This window comes from Pelobates fuscus, chromosome 7 (assembly GCF_036172605.1).
Source record: "Pelobates fuscus isolate aPelFus1 chromosome 7, aPelFus1.pri, whole genome shotgun sequence".
Lineage (NCBI taxonomy): Eukaryota > Metazoa > Chordata > Amphibia > Anura > Pelobatidae > Pelobates > Pelobates fuscus.
In genome coordinates, this window is record NC_086323.1 from 192,593,466 (window position 1) to 192,608,550 (window position 15,085).

At 42.1% G+C, this 15,085-nt stretch overlaps 1 protein-coding gene across 1 annotated transcript in view; it reads left to right on the plus strand.

The window, feature by feature from the left end:
- Positions 1–14,854, plus strand: part of TXN2 (thioredoxin 2) — a 33,795-nt gene extending 18,941 nt beyond the window's left edge. The window contains exons 2-5 of the mRNA XM_063427036.1: positions 945–991; positions 3,739–4,016; positions 10,297–10,420; positions 14,328–14,854. Coding sequence (XP_063283106.1) covers positions 3,739–4,016; positions 10,297–10,420; positions 14,328–14,444 — 519 coding nt within the window. The 5' untranslated portion in view covers positions 945–991 and the 3' untranslated portion in view covers positions 14,445–14,854. The remainder of the gene's footprint in view (positions 1–944; positions 992–3,738; positions 4,017–10,296; positions 10,421–14,327) is intronic.
- The last annotated feature ends 231 nt before the right edge of the window (positions 14,855–15,085 follow it).

Consider the following 15,085-nt stretch of genomic DNA (forward strand, 5'->3'; position numbering starts at 1 on the left):
TGGTGTCCTTGACTTTTGGCTTTCCCTCATCGTTGTCTCATTCTGTATCCCTGACCTCGGCATGTACTATTCTTGGATACTTTAAGTCTGGCCATTCAAAGGTCCAGTTATACGTTATCGTTAGTCCTAGGTGTGATATTATTCTGCGTGCTGGATCACTTAGCAATCCTGACAGTAGAGAGGCTTGATGAACTTAAATTTGTTAGTGTGTGTGTCTGTCAGTCTGCGTCAAATCAGTGAGTTCATGTCTGTGTGAGTGTCTGGTTAGGTGACCAGCCCACCCACAATCGCATAGGAAAGGTGTTTTTACTCCCCTTTTATGCCACGCCATGCTGGCCTTGCTTCTATGGCTGAGATAATCTTGATCTCAGCCAATCCAGTGCTTTTCCCATCTCATAGAGATGCATTGAATCAGTGGATCTCTATGGGGAACATTCAACTGCTCCATGCAGAGCGTGGAGACGCTAAATGTAGGTGCTGAATACTGTGCAGCACTGGACTAGAAAGCACCTCTAGTGGTCATCTGAGTGACTGTCACTAAAGGTGTTACTAGGAAGCAATGTAAACACTGCCTTTTTCTTGAAAAGGCAGTTTTTACATTGAAAAGCTTGCAGGGACAGGCTATAGACACTGGAACTACATTAACTGTAGTGGTTATGGTGACTATAGTATCCCTTTAAGAATTTTATTTTTGTCGTTGAATACAAATCTTTGTTAGTTTAAAAGCTGGCTCCTATATTCAAAGCAAATTTGCCAAGCCCTGTTGTATTGACTTATAGAATTAAATAGAACTGCAAGAATTTAGGATCAGAGTTAAAGTAGTAGGTATCTCTTTAAAGCAAAATTGTGGGTGTGGTCAAATAATATCGCTATATTAATACAATTATTAATGTTCCATTATTTTCACAAAATATTATTATTTTGTCCCACAATTATCCCTACAGGAGGAAGAAAATCAGCTTTGCGAGCTTTGCTTGGCTCTAGGTTCAAAGTAAGTAGAAACTTTATTTTGTTTTCATGGGTGGGTGGGCCCGGGTGGGCCCATAAATGAGATATCATGGTTTCATGATCAATAGTCATCCAGGTTCAAAGTCTACATTCGGAGCTCTCTGTAGAAGGCAAACAAAATAATGTGTTTATTTGAATTGAAAATGGTAAAAAGCCAAAACACGTTCTATTCCTCCCACCCCCATTATCCTGGTAATTACTGTGTTGCATCCAAGCAGGATAATGGTGGAGGTCTGGACACTCTGTTTCCTCTGCAAAGTTCCACCACTGGATGTCCTAGCTCAGACATAGGCAACCTTCGGCACTCTAGATGTTTTGGACTACACCTCCCATGATGCTTTGCCAGCATTATGGGTGTGGCAAACCTAGCCACTTAAGACTATTCTTTAATGTATAATGGTTGTCCTGGAGAGACGGTGTGATATATGGCTTATTTTAAGTTGTTCGTGATATGTGATAGAGGGCATTCGTAATCTAGTGGCGCGAAAGCTGATAGCATTCCTATGGTAGTTTCACGAACAGTGACTTTCAACACTGTTCGTGAAACAAACAAAGTACCGAATGGGAGACAACACACAGGGAGTCGTGTGGCTCCCATTAACGGATTGCAACAGTGTATCTAGCCTCTGTTAATTGATTCGCAGGGTGGTCGCCGTTCGGATACCGACCAGGCGGCGGCCATCTTAGATCCCCTTTTAGCCCAGCGGTGTTTGGTCGTCGTGTGCCTGGAACTAAAATCGGCAACTCGGCGGCACGAACACCACTGGACTTCCAGACCGTTCGGGACCACCGGTCCTTCGGTAGTTTCATACAAACTGTTCATTCGTGTGTTTTCTTGTGTGTTCCTATAAAACAATGTTTTGTGTGGCATTTGGCTAATTGTGCTGAGATCTGAGCGGTAGTTTCCCGAAGTATGCGCTCAGATCCCAGCTATCTATACAGATGCCATTCGGTTAAATGGCACGAATAACGTGCAAGTTATGTATTTTTAAGTGAAAAGACCGGTTCTGCTGTACAGAGGGAATAAAACCTCAGTTGACTCCCAGCCTATGTGTCGTCTAGTTCTTGGGAAGGAAAGATTCTTATAACGCTACCGGGATTATTGTATACTGTACCTGCCTACCTGGATTATTATATGCTGTTCCTGTCTACCAGCGGAGATACTGTGGATTATACTACCTCTCCGCTACAATAGGTGTAAGAGTATTATGGGGCATGTAGTCCACAACATCTGGAGTGCCGAAGGTTGCCTATCCCTGTCCTAGCTCATCGAGAGAGATGGGATAGTGACAAAAATGCCATACTGGGTGCATGAGTTCTAGTCCCAATACTTGATGGCTCTGATGAAGGCCAAGATACAAGGTTCTATGCTACCTATTATTTGGTCTTTGCTTTTTTGTAGAAGTTTACTAGACATTGTTGGTCTCCAGGCAGCCTTCAGCCTTATTTGCAGTATGTTTGTTAGTCACTTATTGTGTTTCATTTTATATACTAGATGTACGGTTCTGCTGTTTTGTCGGGAAACCTGAAAAGCGTAGGTCATCTTTTTCCTTAATTCTTCTTTCCCAGCATTACAAACTGTTCTATAGATTATTCTTGACAGTTTATACACTAACCTCTGAATTGTGTTGAAACGAAAAGCAAATTGCAAACATTTTGCATAAAGTGTCTGCAACAGTCGCAGCGCGACTATTTTTGCAATTCGACTTTCAATAAACTACAAACAGAATGATAGTACTGGTGGAGACTCTTGGAATGTTTTTATGATGTGTGACGTACCAGATGTCTAGTATAAAAATATACCCAAACATAATGTACTGTGATGTAGAGACGGGAAAGGAGAAATGCAGAAGGTCAGATTTAGTGAGCATTAATGGGGAACCATCCTATCTCTGTAAATTATACGTTTTATTAAAACATTTAAAGTCACCTTAACTTAAAAAGAAACTCTAAGCACCATAACCACTACAGCTTAATGTAGTGGTTTTGGTGCAAAGAAGCTGTCCCTGCAGTTTCTCAGGTGTAATTACATTTGTCCCTAAGGCTACCTCAAGCGGCTGTTAATGAGTCCGTCACTCAGATAGGTGCTAGAGCCACTTCCTAGAACGGTCCTGTAATATTTGTTTCATTATCACTTTTCATGAAGACGCCGAACGCTCAATCTGTCTAGTGCACCTCTGTGTGGCGATGCCAATTGGCGCAGCACGGCAATTTCCACACATGCCCATTAGCACCCAGTGCTTCCCTACGGAGAAGAATTGGATCGGCTGAAATCAATTGTAATGGTGATCTTGGCCAGGATGAGCAGAGGGCACAGAGAAGGGAAGTTGGTTATAAAGTTGCTAGTTCAGTCTGGGCACAGCCAAGGCACAAATTGCAATGTGGGAGGAGACATCGAAACAATGTGTCTGATTCTCCTCCTCCCTCTGTGCTGATTGCCAGGTGTAAAGGGTGGAGTTTATATTAATGACGAACACGGGGGCGCTCAGTCCCAGGGTAGAGGTTAATCCAGTAATCACAAATAATCCAGTAATAATGATTTTAACATTTAATTTTATTTACACACCTCACAAGCACATATTTGTTAAAAAATAGGGGTAGGTAAACAGAAAAACAGATCACATAAAAAAATCATGTGAAGTGGCCATTTCCCTTTTAATGTGTACATAGATATGTGTCTAGTTTTGTATATCACAGGTACCTTTACCAGTTGTGTGCTTGCTCCTGCAGATGGCTCAACGAATACTCCTGAATCGTTCTCTTGCTCAGTCTGTGAAAGGTTGTATTGTTCGTGAACAACCCTTTTCCAACCTCATTGTAAAAGGCACAAAACCACTTCATCATGGACCTCTCCATACGTCTGACCTTAGTTCTCCTTTCTTCTGTGCTGCACGTCACTTTTCCAGATCTGCCCAATGCCGAGTCACGTTCAACGTCCAAGATGCAGATGACTTTCAAGAACGTGTGGTTTGCAGTGAGACTCCGATTTTAGTGGATTTTCATGCGCAGTAAGTACCTACGTAGCTTTTTAATGAAATTTAAAGGGTTATTTGAAGTGGTCATGGTGCCTGGGATCTGTATGTGCAGTATTTTGCTATGAAACAACGCACATAGAGAGATCTAGCTCTTTGCTGCCGGAGGTGTAAGACACAGTGTAATTTACTAATGTCAGTTCTGTGCATATTGGACGCCTATAATTGGCAGGCACAGCATGCAAGTAACAGATGACCAAAGGCGGTTCGGCTCTCCTCAGCCCTACTTCCAGGAATGCTCCAGCAAAGGGATCTGATGCCACCACAGCAGGATTGAGCTGTAGGGAGATCTTGACTTTGGTAAAATATTACCTTCATAGACTTTAGTGTTATACCAGCAGAGTTCCAAAATGTCTTCCTGACACTACAATTGGCAAATAGCAGTGAGCCCCCTTAGTCAGCCTCGGCAGCTGTCAGGTGTGAGCTAAATTCATACTGACAAACCCAGAATAATAGGTATCCAGTAGCTGCATAGTTCATAATTGGAATGCAGCTCTGGGTGAGCCTTTTCTCCTGCACCTGTTTAGGGTTTCAAAAATAGCTAATCTGAAAAAGTTCTCTTACGAGACTGTGGTCGGAGCTTGGTCATGTTTGCTTACGTCTTGCCATTTGGATTTCAGTTCCCTATTCTAGTGACTTTAGTGAAGTCTCCCCCAACATGTCCATCGGCAATACTCCCTGGGACACAATGAATAACAGGGTATATTCATTGCAGTGACATAAGGGGACCAGTAAATTATATCGGGTCCTCTCCACTTTGTCATTATATTGCCCTACTCGGTCTACTTACCATATGGACCCATTAGTTTACATTTTAGCTTATTAAACCTCTCTTTTCCGACTAAGTAATCCTTTCTGTTTTTCTCAGCCTAATTGACCCTCGTTTTACAGAAACATTCCATGTTTCCTTAGGCCCTACCTTGTGCTTCTTTTTTAGATATTTATATATTTTAAACCATCACAATATGGTTTATTCAGTAAACTCTGAATTGAAGTGAATTGCAAACAACATTTGAAATTTTATGTAAAAAGTGCTACTTTAGAAAAACAGACTATTCTAAAATTAGAATATGTGTAAAGGAGTCATTATCAGACTCGAGGAGTTTAAATGAAGTCCAAGAAAAATGGGATTATTTAAAAGTTGCAATGCTTAAAGCAACAGAAAATTGCATTAGGCTTGTCAGTAAAAGCAAAAAATTCAAGAAACCACTGTGGTACTCTGCAGATGTGGCCAGAATAATAAAAAACAGAAAGTTAGCATTAAGTAATTGTAAAAAAAAAAAAAAAAATACAGAGTGAGGAGGATAGACAGATCTATAAGATTAGACAGAAAGAGGCTAAGCAAGTTACAAGAGCCTCCAAATCACACACAGAAGAGAAAATAGCACAGTCAGTAAAAAAAAGGGGACAAAACATTTTTTAGATACATAAATGAGAAAAGGAAAGTAAAACAAGGATTAGTTAGATTAAAAACAAAAGAAGGGAGGTATGTAGAAGAGGATAAAGGTCTAGCTGACTGCCTCAATGAATATTTTTGTTCAGTATTTACAGATAAAAATGAAGGAAATGGACCTCAGTTAGGAAAAAGGACAAATTAGTCATTTGTTACATGTGAGTTAACAGAGGAAGATGTTCTATTTCAACTGTCAAAAGTGAAGACAAATAAGAAATTGGGGCCTGATGGAATACACCCAAAGGTATTGAAAGAGCTTAGTGGTGTACTAGCAAAACCATTAACAGATTTATTTAACCAATCATTGTTAATAGGACTAGTCCCAGAAGATTGGAAGTTAGCGAATGTTGTGCCCATTCACAAGAAAGGTAATAGGGAGGAGTCGGGCAACTATAGGCCAGTAAGCCTTACTTCAGTAGTGGGGAAAGTAATGGAAACCATGTTAAAGGATAGGATTGTTGAACATCTAAAATCACATGGGTTTACTTAAGGGAGATCATGTCAAACTTATCTTCTTGATTTTTTTGATTGGGTAACTAAAATAATACATCACTGTGGTGCAGTAGATTTCAGTAAGGTTTGGGTTGGGTTTTTACGTCCAAGATGCATTATCTTGCACTTATCCACATTAAATGTCAGTTGCCACAACTCTGACCATTTTTCTAGTTTACCTAAATCATTAGCCATTTGGCTTATCCCTCCTGGAACATCAACCCTGTTACATATTTTAGTATTATCAGCAAAAAGACATACCTTACCATCAAGACCTTCTGCAATATCACTAATAAAAATATTAAAGAGAATGGGTCCAAGAACAGATCCCTGAGGTACCCCACTGGTGACAAGCCCAAGCTTCGAATATACTCCATTGACTACAACCATCTGTTGCCTGTCACTCAGCCACTGCCTTACCCATTCAACAATATTGGAATCCAAACTTAAATATTGCAGTTTATTGATAAGCCTTCTATGTGCAACAGTGTCAAAAGCCTTACTGAAATCTAGGTAAGTAATGTCTACTGCACCCTGATCTATAATTTTAGTTACCCAATCAAACAAATCTATAAGATTAGTTTGGCATGATCTCCCTGAAGTAAACCCATCTTGTCTCTGATCTTGAAATCGATGTGTTTTTAGATGCTCAACAATCCTATCCTTTAACATGGTTTTCATTACTTCCCCACTACTGAAGTAAGGCTTACTGGCCCGAATCCTCCCTACTACCTTTCCTGTGAATGGGCACAACATTCGCTAACTTCCAATCTTCTGGGACTACTCCTGTTAACAATGATTGGTAAATAAATCTGTTAATGGTTTTGCTAGTACACAGTGAAGGATTTTAAGCATGCGTGGGATAGGCATAAGACTATCATAGCTATAAGATAAGGCCAGGGACTGGTTTCAGGCTACTGGGGCCTTTAAGTCCAGCTCTCTGGAGTTAGTAGTAGAGGCTGGGAATAGAACCTGGCATGTTGCATGTAAGAAGTCAAACCAATCGCCAGGTTTTGGAGGCTCATGAAGGACCTCCTGAAACAGGTGTTTTCTAGAGCCCCAGACCTTGACCCCTGGGTAAACCTTCTGAACAGATCGATTGACGGATGGACAAGAAGGGAGCAAAAACTGATCCACAAACTTACTCTAGCTGCAAGGAGAGCAATAGTATACACCTGGTATACAACCAGACGCGCCACATATAGCGAGTGTCATAATGAGAATTAGGGAAGTGCGCTTGATGGACGTTTTGACTGCTAGGGTTCGGGGGTCCACTGGAGCATTTCAGAAACTGTGGGAGTCGTGGGATGATAGCCCGCTGAGTTCTTAGAGAACGGTGATTGTCTCTGCGTGGGTGGCTCCGTTCCCCTTCCCCGCCTCTCCCCGTCGCCCTGGGTTCCCCTCTGCGCGCCTCGCCGACCCGCCCTTTTCTTCTGTTTTCTACCTCTTCCTTCCATCTTTCTATCCTCTGATCTGTCTCTTTTCCATACACCACGGCCATGTTTTTTACAGGGCAAGTGCTAAAAGGCTTACAGGCACGGTTAGCTTTGCACCATTACTAAGAGTAAGAGCTGGTTATGGTAACCACGTGATACTGCCTATAACAACACTATAGCTATAGTTGCCAAGTACCTGGTTCTGTGTTTGAACAAAACGGAAAAAATTTAAAATGTGCATCTTTCCCAAGCCAATCCCGAGAATTCTATTGTACAATGTTATTTGCTACATAACATGTGTATTGACTCCGTCAGTTTGTATTTTTTGCACTGCACAACAGAAATAAATAATAAAAAAAAAAAAAGGGGGGGGGGCGGAGCCTGCAAGCCTAACGAGCGGACGCCATCTCTAAGAGCTCCCACACTCTTGACTCCATCCACCTAAATATCTTTGCAACTAAAGCCCATCCGACCCTCATACCACTTCAGCTGGGTCCCCAGAACCGAACCGCATCGATAGATGCCTTTTTTTCACAACCCGAGGCACTCCAAACCGCGGCGAAAAACCGCGGCCTACTGCACTCCCCTAAGCCTGGGACTGGAGGCCCTCCTCTGCGGCAACACCATACTCCCCCCGCTGGGATCGGAGCCACTAACCTCTCTCCCACAACCGGAACATCGGAAGGCAATGGGGAGGCGCTCCCAAAAACCCACTGCAGTGGCTGAAGGCAGAGACATAGGGGACATGTGGAGACAGCCTGCACAGCCTAAGCAGACTCCTGCCGGGGACCAGAACGAGGAGAACCAGGCACAGGACGTACAGAGGGCTACAACACCCATTCAGGCAAGTCCACTCCATCCAACTGACATCCCAGATGGGACTGCTCCCACAACAAAACAGGACTTAAAACTCCTGCTGCACGACATTCAGCAAGTATGGACAGCTGACCTCAGAGCACTGAGAACTGACATACAGGCCATAAATGAAAGAGTATACACCTCTGAAAAGGACATACTAGCTGCCAAAACAGACATCTCAACCCTTAAAGAGACAGTACAACACATGCAAAACACCCAAGTCACACTGACATACCAAATCTCAGCCCTGGAGGACAAACAACGCAGGAACAATATAAAAATCCGTGGCATCCCTGCTGCAGTGACTGCAGAAGAACTCCCTCATTACACACGCAGATTACTTGCATTCATACTACCACACACAGCCTCCAAAAAGATGGCTGTGGATGGAGTGTTTCGTGTTACAGGCACTCCTCAAACTCCAACTGGAGCGTCACGAGACGTCATTCTTCGCTGCCTAACCTCACAAGATAGAAACCAGGTCATGATGGCGCTGAAGAACAAAACTCCCCTGACCTTCGAAGACTCCACACTAACATTCTTTCAAGACCTTTCCAAAAATACTCTAATCTGGCGGAAATCACTGAGCGCAGTTACCTCTCAACTAAGAACTGCAGCCATACCCTACCGTTGGGGGGCCCCAGGAACTCTTGTAGTAACCCGCAACGGAACTAACCACACACTCATGTCAGTAGAGAAAGAGCACCGGCCTTCCTCCAGGCATTGGGCCTAACAAGCAGCCATCAGGACCCACAGTCGACCACCCCAAGGGGGACATGGGACCCTGCTCAAGTCACCTCCTTCGTCCCGAGAGCTGGAAGCTCACAGGCAAATGATACATGAGGACGAATGAGGACTGGGTCAATACTTATGGCCGCGGCACCTGAACAACCGCGACTGGGCTGAAACTCAATATGAGTCGTTATACTTGTTTTAATTTACACTTGTCTTAATTTAAAGTTGCAACTGTATATTTGTTTTGTTTTTTTTGTGTTCTTTCTTTCCTGACTTCTCTTCATGCTAGCTCTCTCTTACACGCCTCAGACCACCACTTTATTAGAGAGCTAGAACCCGCAGAGTCTGGAATCTTGGGGCACAATGACACACTACCCCTCCCCCCCCCCCCGCCACCCCCTACGGTTAGGGGTACACATAAAAAGGAGGACATACATCTCCACCCAGACGCCCTGGCAGAGCACCATACGATACCCAGCCACACGCTCCAACATCTCAGCCACTAGGCAACTGCCACCCCATACACCGGGGACTCCTATAAAACACCACAGGCATACACAAGAGATGCCACTGCAACCCTCCATGCAGAACCTCAGTTGACTCTCCCTCACATCACAAGAACACACCTGTGAGCCTAGCCCCTCGAGACACTCCACACACACAAAACTCCTCTCAGAAACGCACACATGGAAGATATTTTTTGTTATTATGCATGCAAAAGAACATGTGATAAATCCTGTTTTAAATTGTTTGATATTATTTTTGTTAAAAAAAAAAAAAAGTGCAGCACATCATGACTATGCTAAGCGAAACACTGTCGACCTCTCGTTAAAACCATGTAAAAATGCTGAAACGTATACTTAACTCTGCACTCAAAAATAAAGAATTGAAAAAAAAAAAAAATAATAAAAAAAAAAAACAGTCAAACCATTCTACAATGTGTAATGTCTGCATAAATGACTCCATCAAAACTTGAGTACTGTGAGTCATAAAGAAGCATTTTTTTATGAAACCAAGCTCAGCTCCTAAATATTGGTTCTGGCTTCGAGTTTGAAAGCTAGCTATTCACTCTGATCCGTGTGTCTGCATATCCTACCCTCTAACTGCAGTGGTCCACAACCCAGGACCTCCCAGCTCCTTCCTGTTAGAATGTAGAAATGTCCTAATTCTGCTTCAGTAAATATTTTGACCATTTGCGGGTGTGTGATGAACTGGTGTGAGTCCACTGGCTACATGGATTCTCGATTTTCAACCCATTCCCAACCAGTCGTTCTCTTTGCAGGTGGTGCGGACCTTGTAAAATCCTAGCTCCGAGATTGGAGAAAATGGTTGCGAAGCATCAAGGAAAAGTGCAGATGGCAAAAGTGGATATTGATGACAATACGGACCTTGCCATTAAATATGAGGTAGGTACTGTACTTTGTCATTGGAATGAAACCCGTTATACAGGTTTTGCCATTTTTTTGTAACTGGTCATATTTTTCTTTACCAGCTGGTAATTTCTGTAAAATACAAATAGCTTGTTTAAAAATGTTAGCTCTTATGTAACATGGAGATCATGGGACACGTGGTCCCAATGATTTTTCAGAAAACGTATTCATTACAGCTAGGGTTGCCACCTGGCCGGTATTTTACCTGCACAGCCGGTAATTAGTGCTGCCTTGCCGGTGCCGGTATTGCAGAGATACCGGCAATACAAATGCCGTTTCTATTTAAATTTTATTGAGATTACAATGTAATGTATGTGGAGAGAGGCAGGATTAGGAAGATACATTTTATCTCGGCCTCTCTCTGCTGAATGGATCCGCGGAGGAGCACAGAGTGAGTATAGCCAGCAGCTCAGGTAAATGAGGGATGGGGGACACAAATGGCAGGACAGACTCCAATCCAGTAACATATGGACTTTACATTCCCTATATAGGACTTGGAGAGGCTGGGAATCATAACCTTCAGTATTATAGAGGATCATTTATGTTTTCTCAGTTAAGTGAATTATCCTTATCTTACAGGGAATGATGGAAGAAGGGACCACATTTGTAGTAGGCACTCAAAGGCAAACATTCTGATTTTAAACATGCAGTGTTATGAAAGGTCAAAAACCTGCTATCTTGCTCTTAGACTGCAGATGTGACCAAGGAATGAGGGAGGGCTGCTTTCAGTGTGTGTGTGTGTGTGTGTTCAGCAGTCTGTGTGTGTGTGTGTTCAGCAGTCTGTGTGTGTGTGTATTCAGTAGTTTGCGTGTGTGTGTAATCAGCAGTGTGTGTGTTCAGCAGTCTGTATGTGTATTCAGTAGTTTGCGTGTGTGTGTAATCAGCAGTGTGTGTATTTAGCAGTCTGTGTGTGTATTTAGCAGTCTGTGTGTGTATTTAGCAGTCTGTGTGTGTATTTAGCAGTCTGTGTGTGAATTTAGCAGTCCGTGTGTGAATTTAGCAGTCCGTGTGTGTATTCAGCAGTCCATGTGTGTGTATTCAGCAGTCCATGTGTGTGTATTCAGCAGTCCGTGTGTGTGTATTCAGCAGTCCGTGTGTGTGTATTCAGCAGTCCGTGTGTGTGTATTCAGCAGTCCGTGTGTGTGTATTCAGCAGTCCGTGTGTGTGTATTCAGCAGTCTGTGTGTGTAATCAGCAGTGTGTGTATTTAGCAGTCTGTGTGTGTGTGTGTATTCAGTTGTCTGTGTGTGTATTTAGCAGTCTCTATGTGTGTTCAGCAATATGTGTGTATGTCTTCTGCAGTCTGTGTGAATTCAGCAGCGTGTGTATGTATTCGGCGGTCTGATAGGAGAATGGTGATAGAAATAGAACCAGTATCAGTACCAATATCCACCTCTGTTATAAATAGCTTGTACATGCATTGTTATATACTATATACACACAATAACATACACAGACATAAACACACGCTCACAGTACACAGACTCTGACACGAACTCAGATAACCGTATTCACACACTGTTATACACATTTAGACAAGGACACACTGCTATACTGCCCCCCATTACATACACTCACTGCCTCACATACACAATGCTATAAACAAAGCAAAGTACTCTTATGTATGTCGTGTCCTGTGATGTCACACTTACACAATTAATTATGCAAATTATCATGGCCGGTATTTTTTTCCAAAAAATGTGGCAACCCTAATTACAGCGTATTTTATTAGATGGGAGCTTTCCTGTGTGAGCTTCTGCTAACTGGTTGTCTTTACCTATAAATGTTAGAAAGAAACCTTGTGTCACATGCCTTATTTCTGCACAATGGACCTCCATCTTCATTGATTGTGTTTCTCTCTACATACAGTATAGTTAGCAACTAGAAAAGCTAAAATTTCTGGGGAAATTGTGTGAAGTGTTCTTGCCTCCACCAGTAGTCTACAACTAGGGATTGACCGATTTATCGGTTTTACCGATATTATTGGCCGATATTCGGTATTTTCGGCAATATCTGTATCGGCCACTAAAGATACCACTATTGCCGATAATACATACCAGGACCGCTGGGCCCGTTACAAGCCTGGCGATCCTGGGAGGGCCCAGCAAGCTGTTACTTCCCTTCCCAGCAGCTCCCTTCCGCTCCCTGTGTAAATCTCGCGAGACCCGCAGCCGTCAGAGCGTTGCCACGGGTTACCATGACAACGCTCCGCGCGGCACGCAGACCGTGAGATTTACACAGGGAGCTGCTGGAAAGATAAGTAAGCGCTTGCTGCGGGCTGTACTTTCCATGCCACTGGACCACCCCTCTCTCTGGCCAAGTAAGAAGCAGGGAGGGGGGGACTAAAAAGAACTATTAAATATATATTTTTTTTATTAAAGGAACACTATAGTGACATAAATTACTTTAGCTAAATAAAGCAGTTTTAGTGTATAGATCATTCCCCTGCAATTTCACTGCTAAAGTCACTGTCATTTAGGAGTTAAATCACGTTGTTTCTGTTTATGCAGCCCTGGCTATGATTGACAGAGCCTGCATGAAAAAACAACTGGTTTCACTTTCAAACAGATATTTATTTACCTTAAATAACTTTGAACTTTAATCACATACAGGAGGCTCTTGCAGGGTCTTGCAAGCTATTAACAAAGCAAGAAAATCTTAATTAAACAGAACTTGCAATAAAGAAAGCCTAAATAGCGCTCTCTTTACAGGAAGTGTTTATGGAAGGCTGGGCAAGTCACATGCAGGGAGGTGTGACTAGGGTTCATAAACTAATGGATTTAACTCATAAATGGCAGAGGATTGAGCAGTGAGGCTGCAGGGGCATGTTCTATACACCAAAACTGCTTCATTAAGCTAAAGTTGTTCAGGTGACTATAGTGTCCCCTTAAAGATTATCCACCTCAGAAACACTACTAGGACCTAAATATTTGCTAAATACATCCCAAGAGTCTAATAAAACTTAACTTGTATTGGTGTAGATAAAAGCGAGATAAATTATACAAAAAAAAACCAAAAAACAATTCTGTACATACAGAACCAATAACGTAATGTAAAAAATCTCCTTGATGTTGCTGCAGGGTGATATGCACTGCCTGTATAATGGTATAAACAAAGTAATAATGAAAAGAAACAGAGCAGTGATACGGTGATGGGAAGTTTCACATAATTAATTAGCAAGAATAGCAACAGGGTATATATACGGTACAGACTGGAGCAAACCAATGATCTAGGTAAACTAAACTCATTTGGTGCTATACCTGTATGAGGAAAGGGGGAAAATACTTACACTGGCCGCTTGTGCTTTCGAGGGCACCCCCAGTCTACACTTCTCCCCTCCTGAAAGGACAAAGTGGGCAGTAGTTTTAGAAGGTACCTGGCAGCTGTGAAGAGAAACTACCTGAATCGGGAGTAAGATGAAAAATCTAAAGTGCAATACCAAAAAAAATAACTTCCCAATCGATCAGATTAAAGACCAGACTGGATAGCTGGTCTGATAACCATTGAAGCTACACCAGCTTTGGGAAGGTCGTTAGAGCTGCGAGAAGGACATTTGGGAGGTATCAAGTGTCTTTCCAGTCAACGTTAGTCAGCCACAGCAGCAATTGTCCATCATTAAACCCGATATCCATAACATAGTTAGATTAAGATAATCAGAGACTCGTCCGGTGTAAAATGTCCTGAATAAAGTACATTACAACCAGATGGGTTTGTTATATATAACCGGAACTCTTATCAAATTCTCATTGCTGGAATCAACTTGAAACTCCATAATTCACAGTATGATGTCAGGCATGAATTATCTTCGCAACTTGTCATACTAAGTTCAGTGAGAATTATTACTTAATTGCCAATTTGAATAATTTCTCGTCTTCCACATTCAGGTATCTGCCGTGCCAACAGTCCTTGCAATGAGAAACGGTGGGGTGGTAGATAAATTTGTGGGACTGAAAGATGAAGACCAGCTGGAAGTTTTTCTCAAGAAACTAATCGGCCCTTAAAATGAGACTGAAAAACCTTGGCTCCCACATGTCACCAGCCACTACTGGCATAGAATCCATCTGTTGCATAACCTATGTTAGCCCGTTGCCTGAAGAGTTCCCTTAATTCTTTCCTTTGCCCATGAAACAAATGTGACTAGGTGGAAATCTGCAGTGGGGGCAATGCGAATGAGAAGTTAGATCATTATTTAGTCTGTCAATCAATATATTCTTTATCTTACAAAGAATTCTTCAATCTCCGATACCCCTACGTATCAAGTCCAACTGTTTAAAAGATTTTTAGAAACAAATGATCTAGAAAATGTAAGTGTGCAAGAAAACTTTAACTTCAATGGTATATTTTTGTGCTGTTAGACTATGCAACCGTGAAATGAGAAGACCTGTCCAATAAACACTTTAAATACTGTGAATACGGTCGTTACATTGTCACAACTGATTGTTAAACACCTAAATGAAACCAATTACCCTGGGCAAACATAACCTCAGCCTGGAGGAAAAGGGCAGCCCATAGCATTCAGGGTGTTTTAATAAAGCGATAATTCAAAGTCAATTTTACATTTACCTTACCAAACTAAAAGCATTGCTGGCTTGTTTCCAGTTTTGATCTTATAAATATCAGTTTTGATATTTTGATCTTAAAT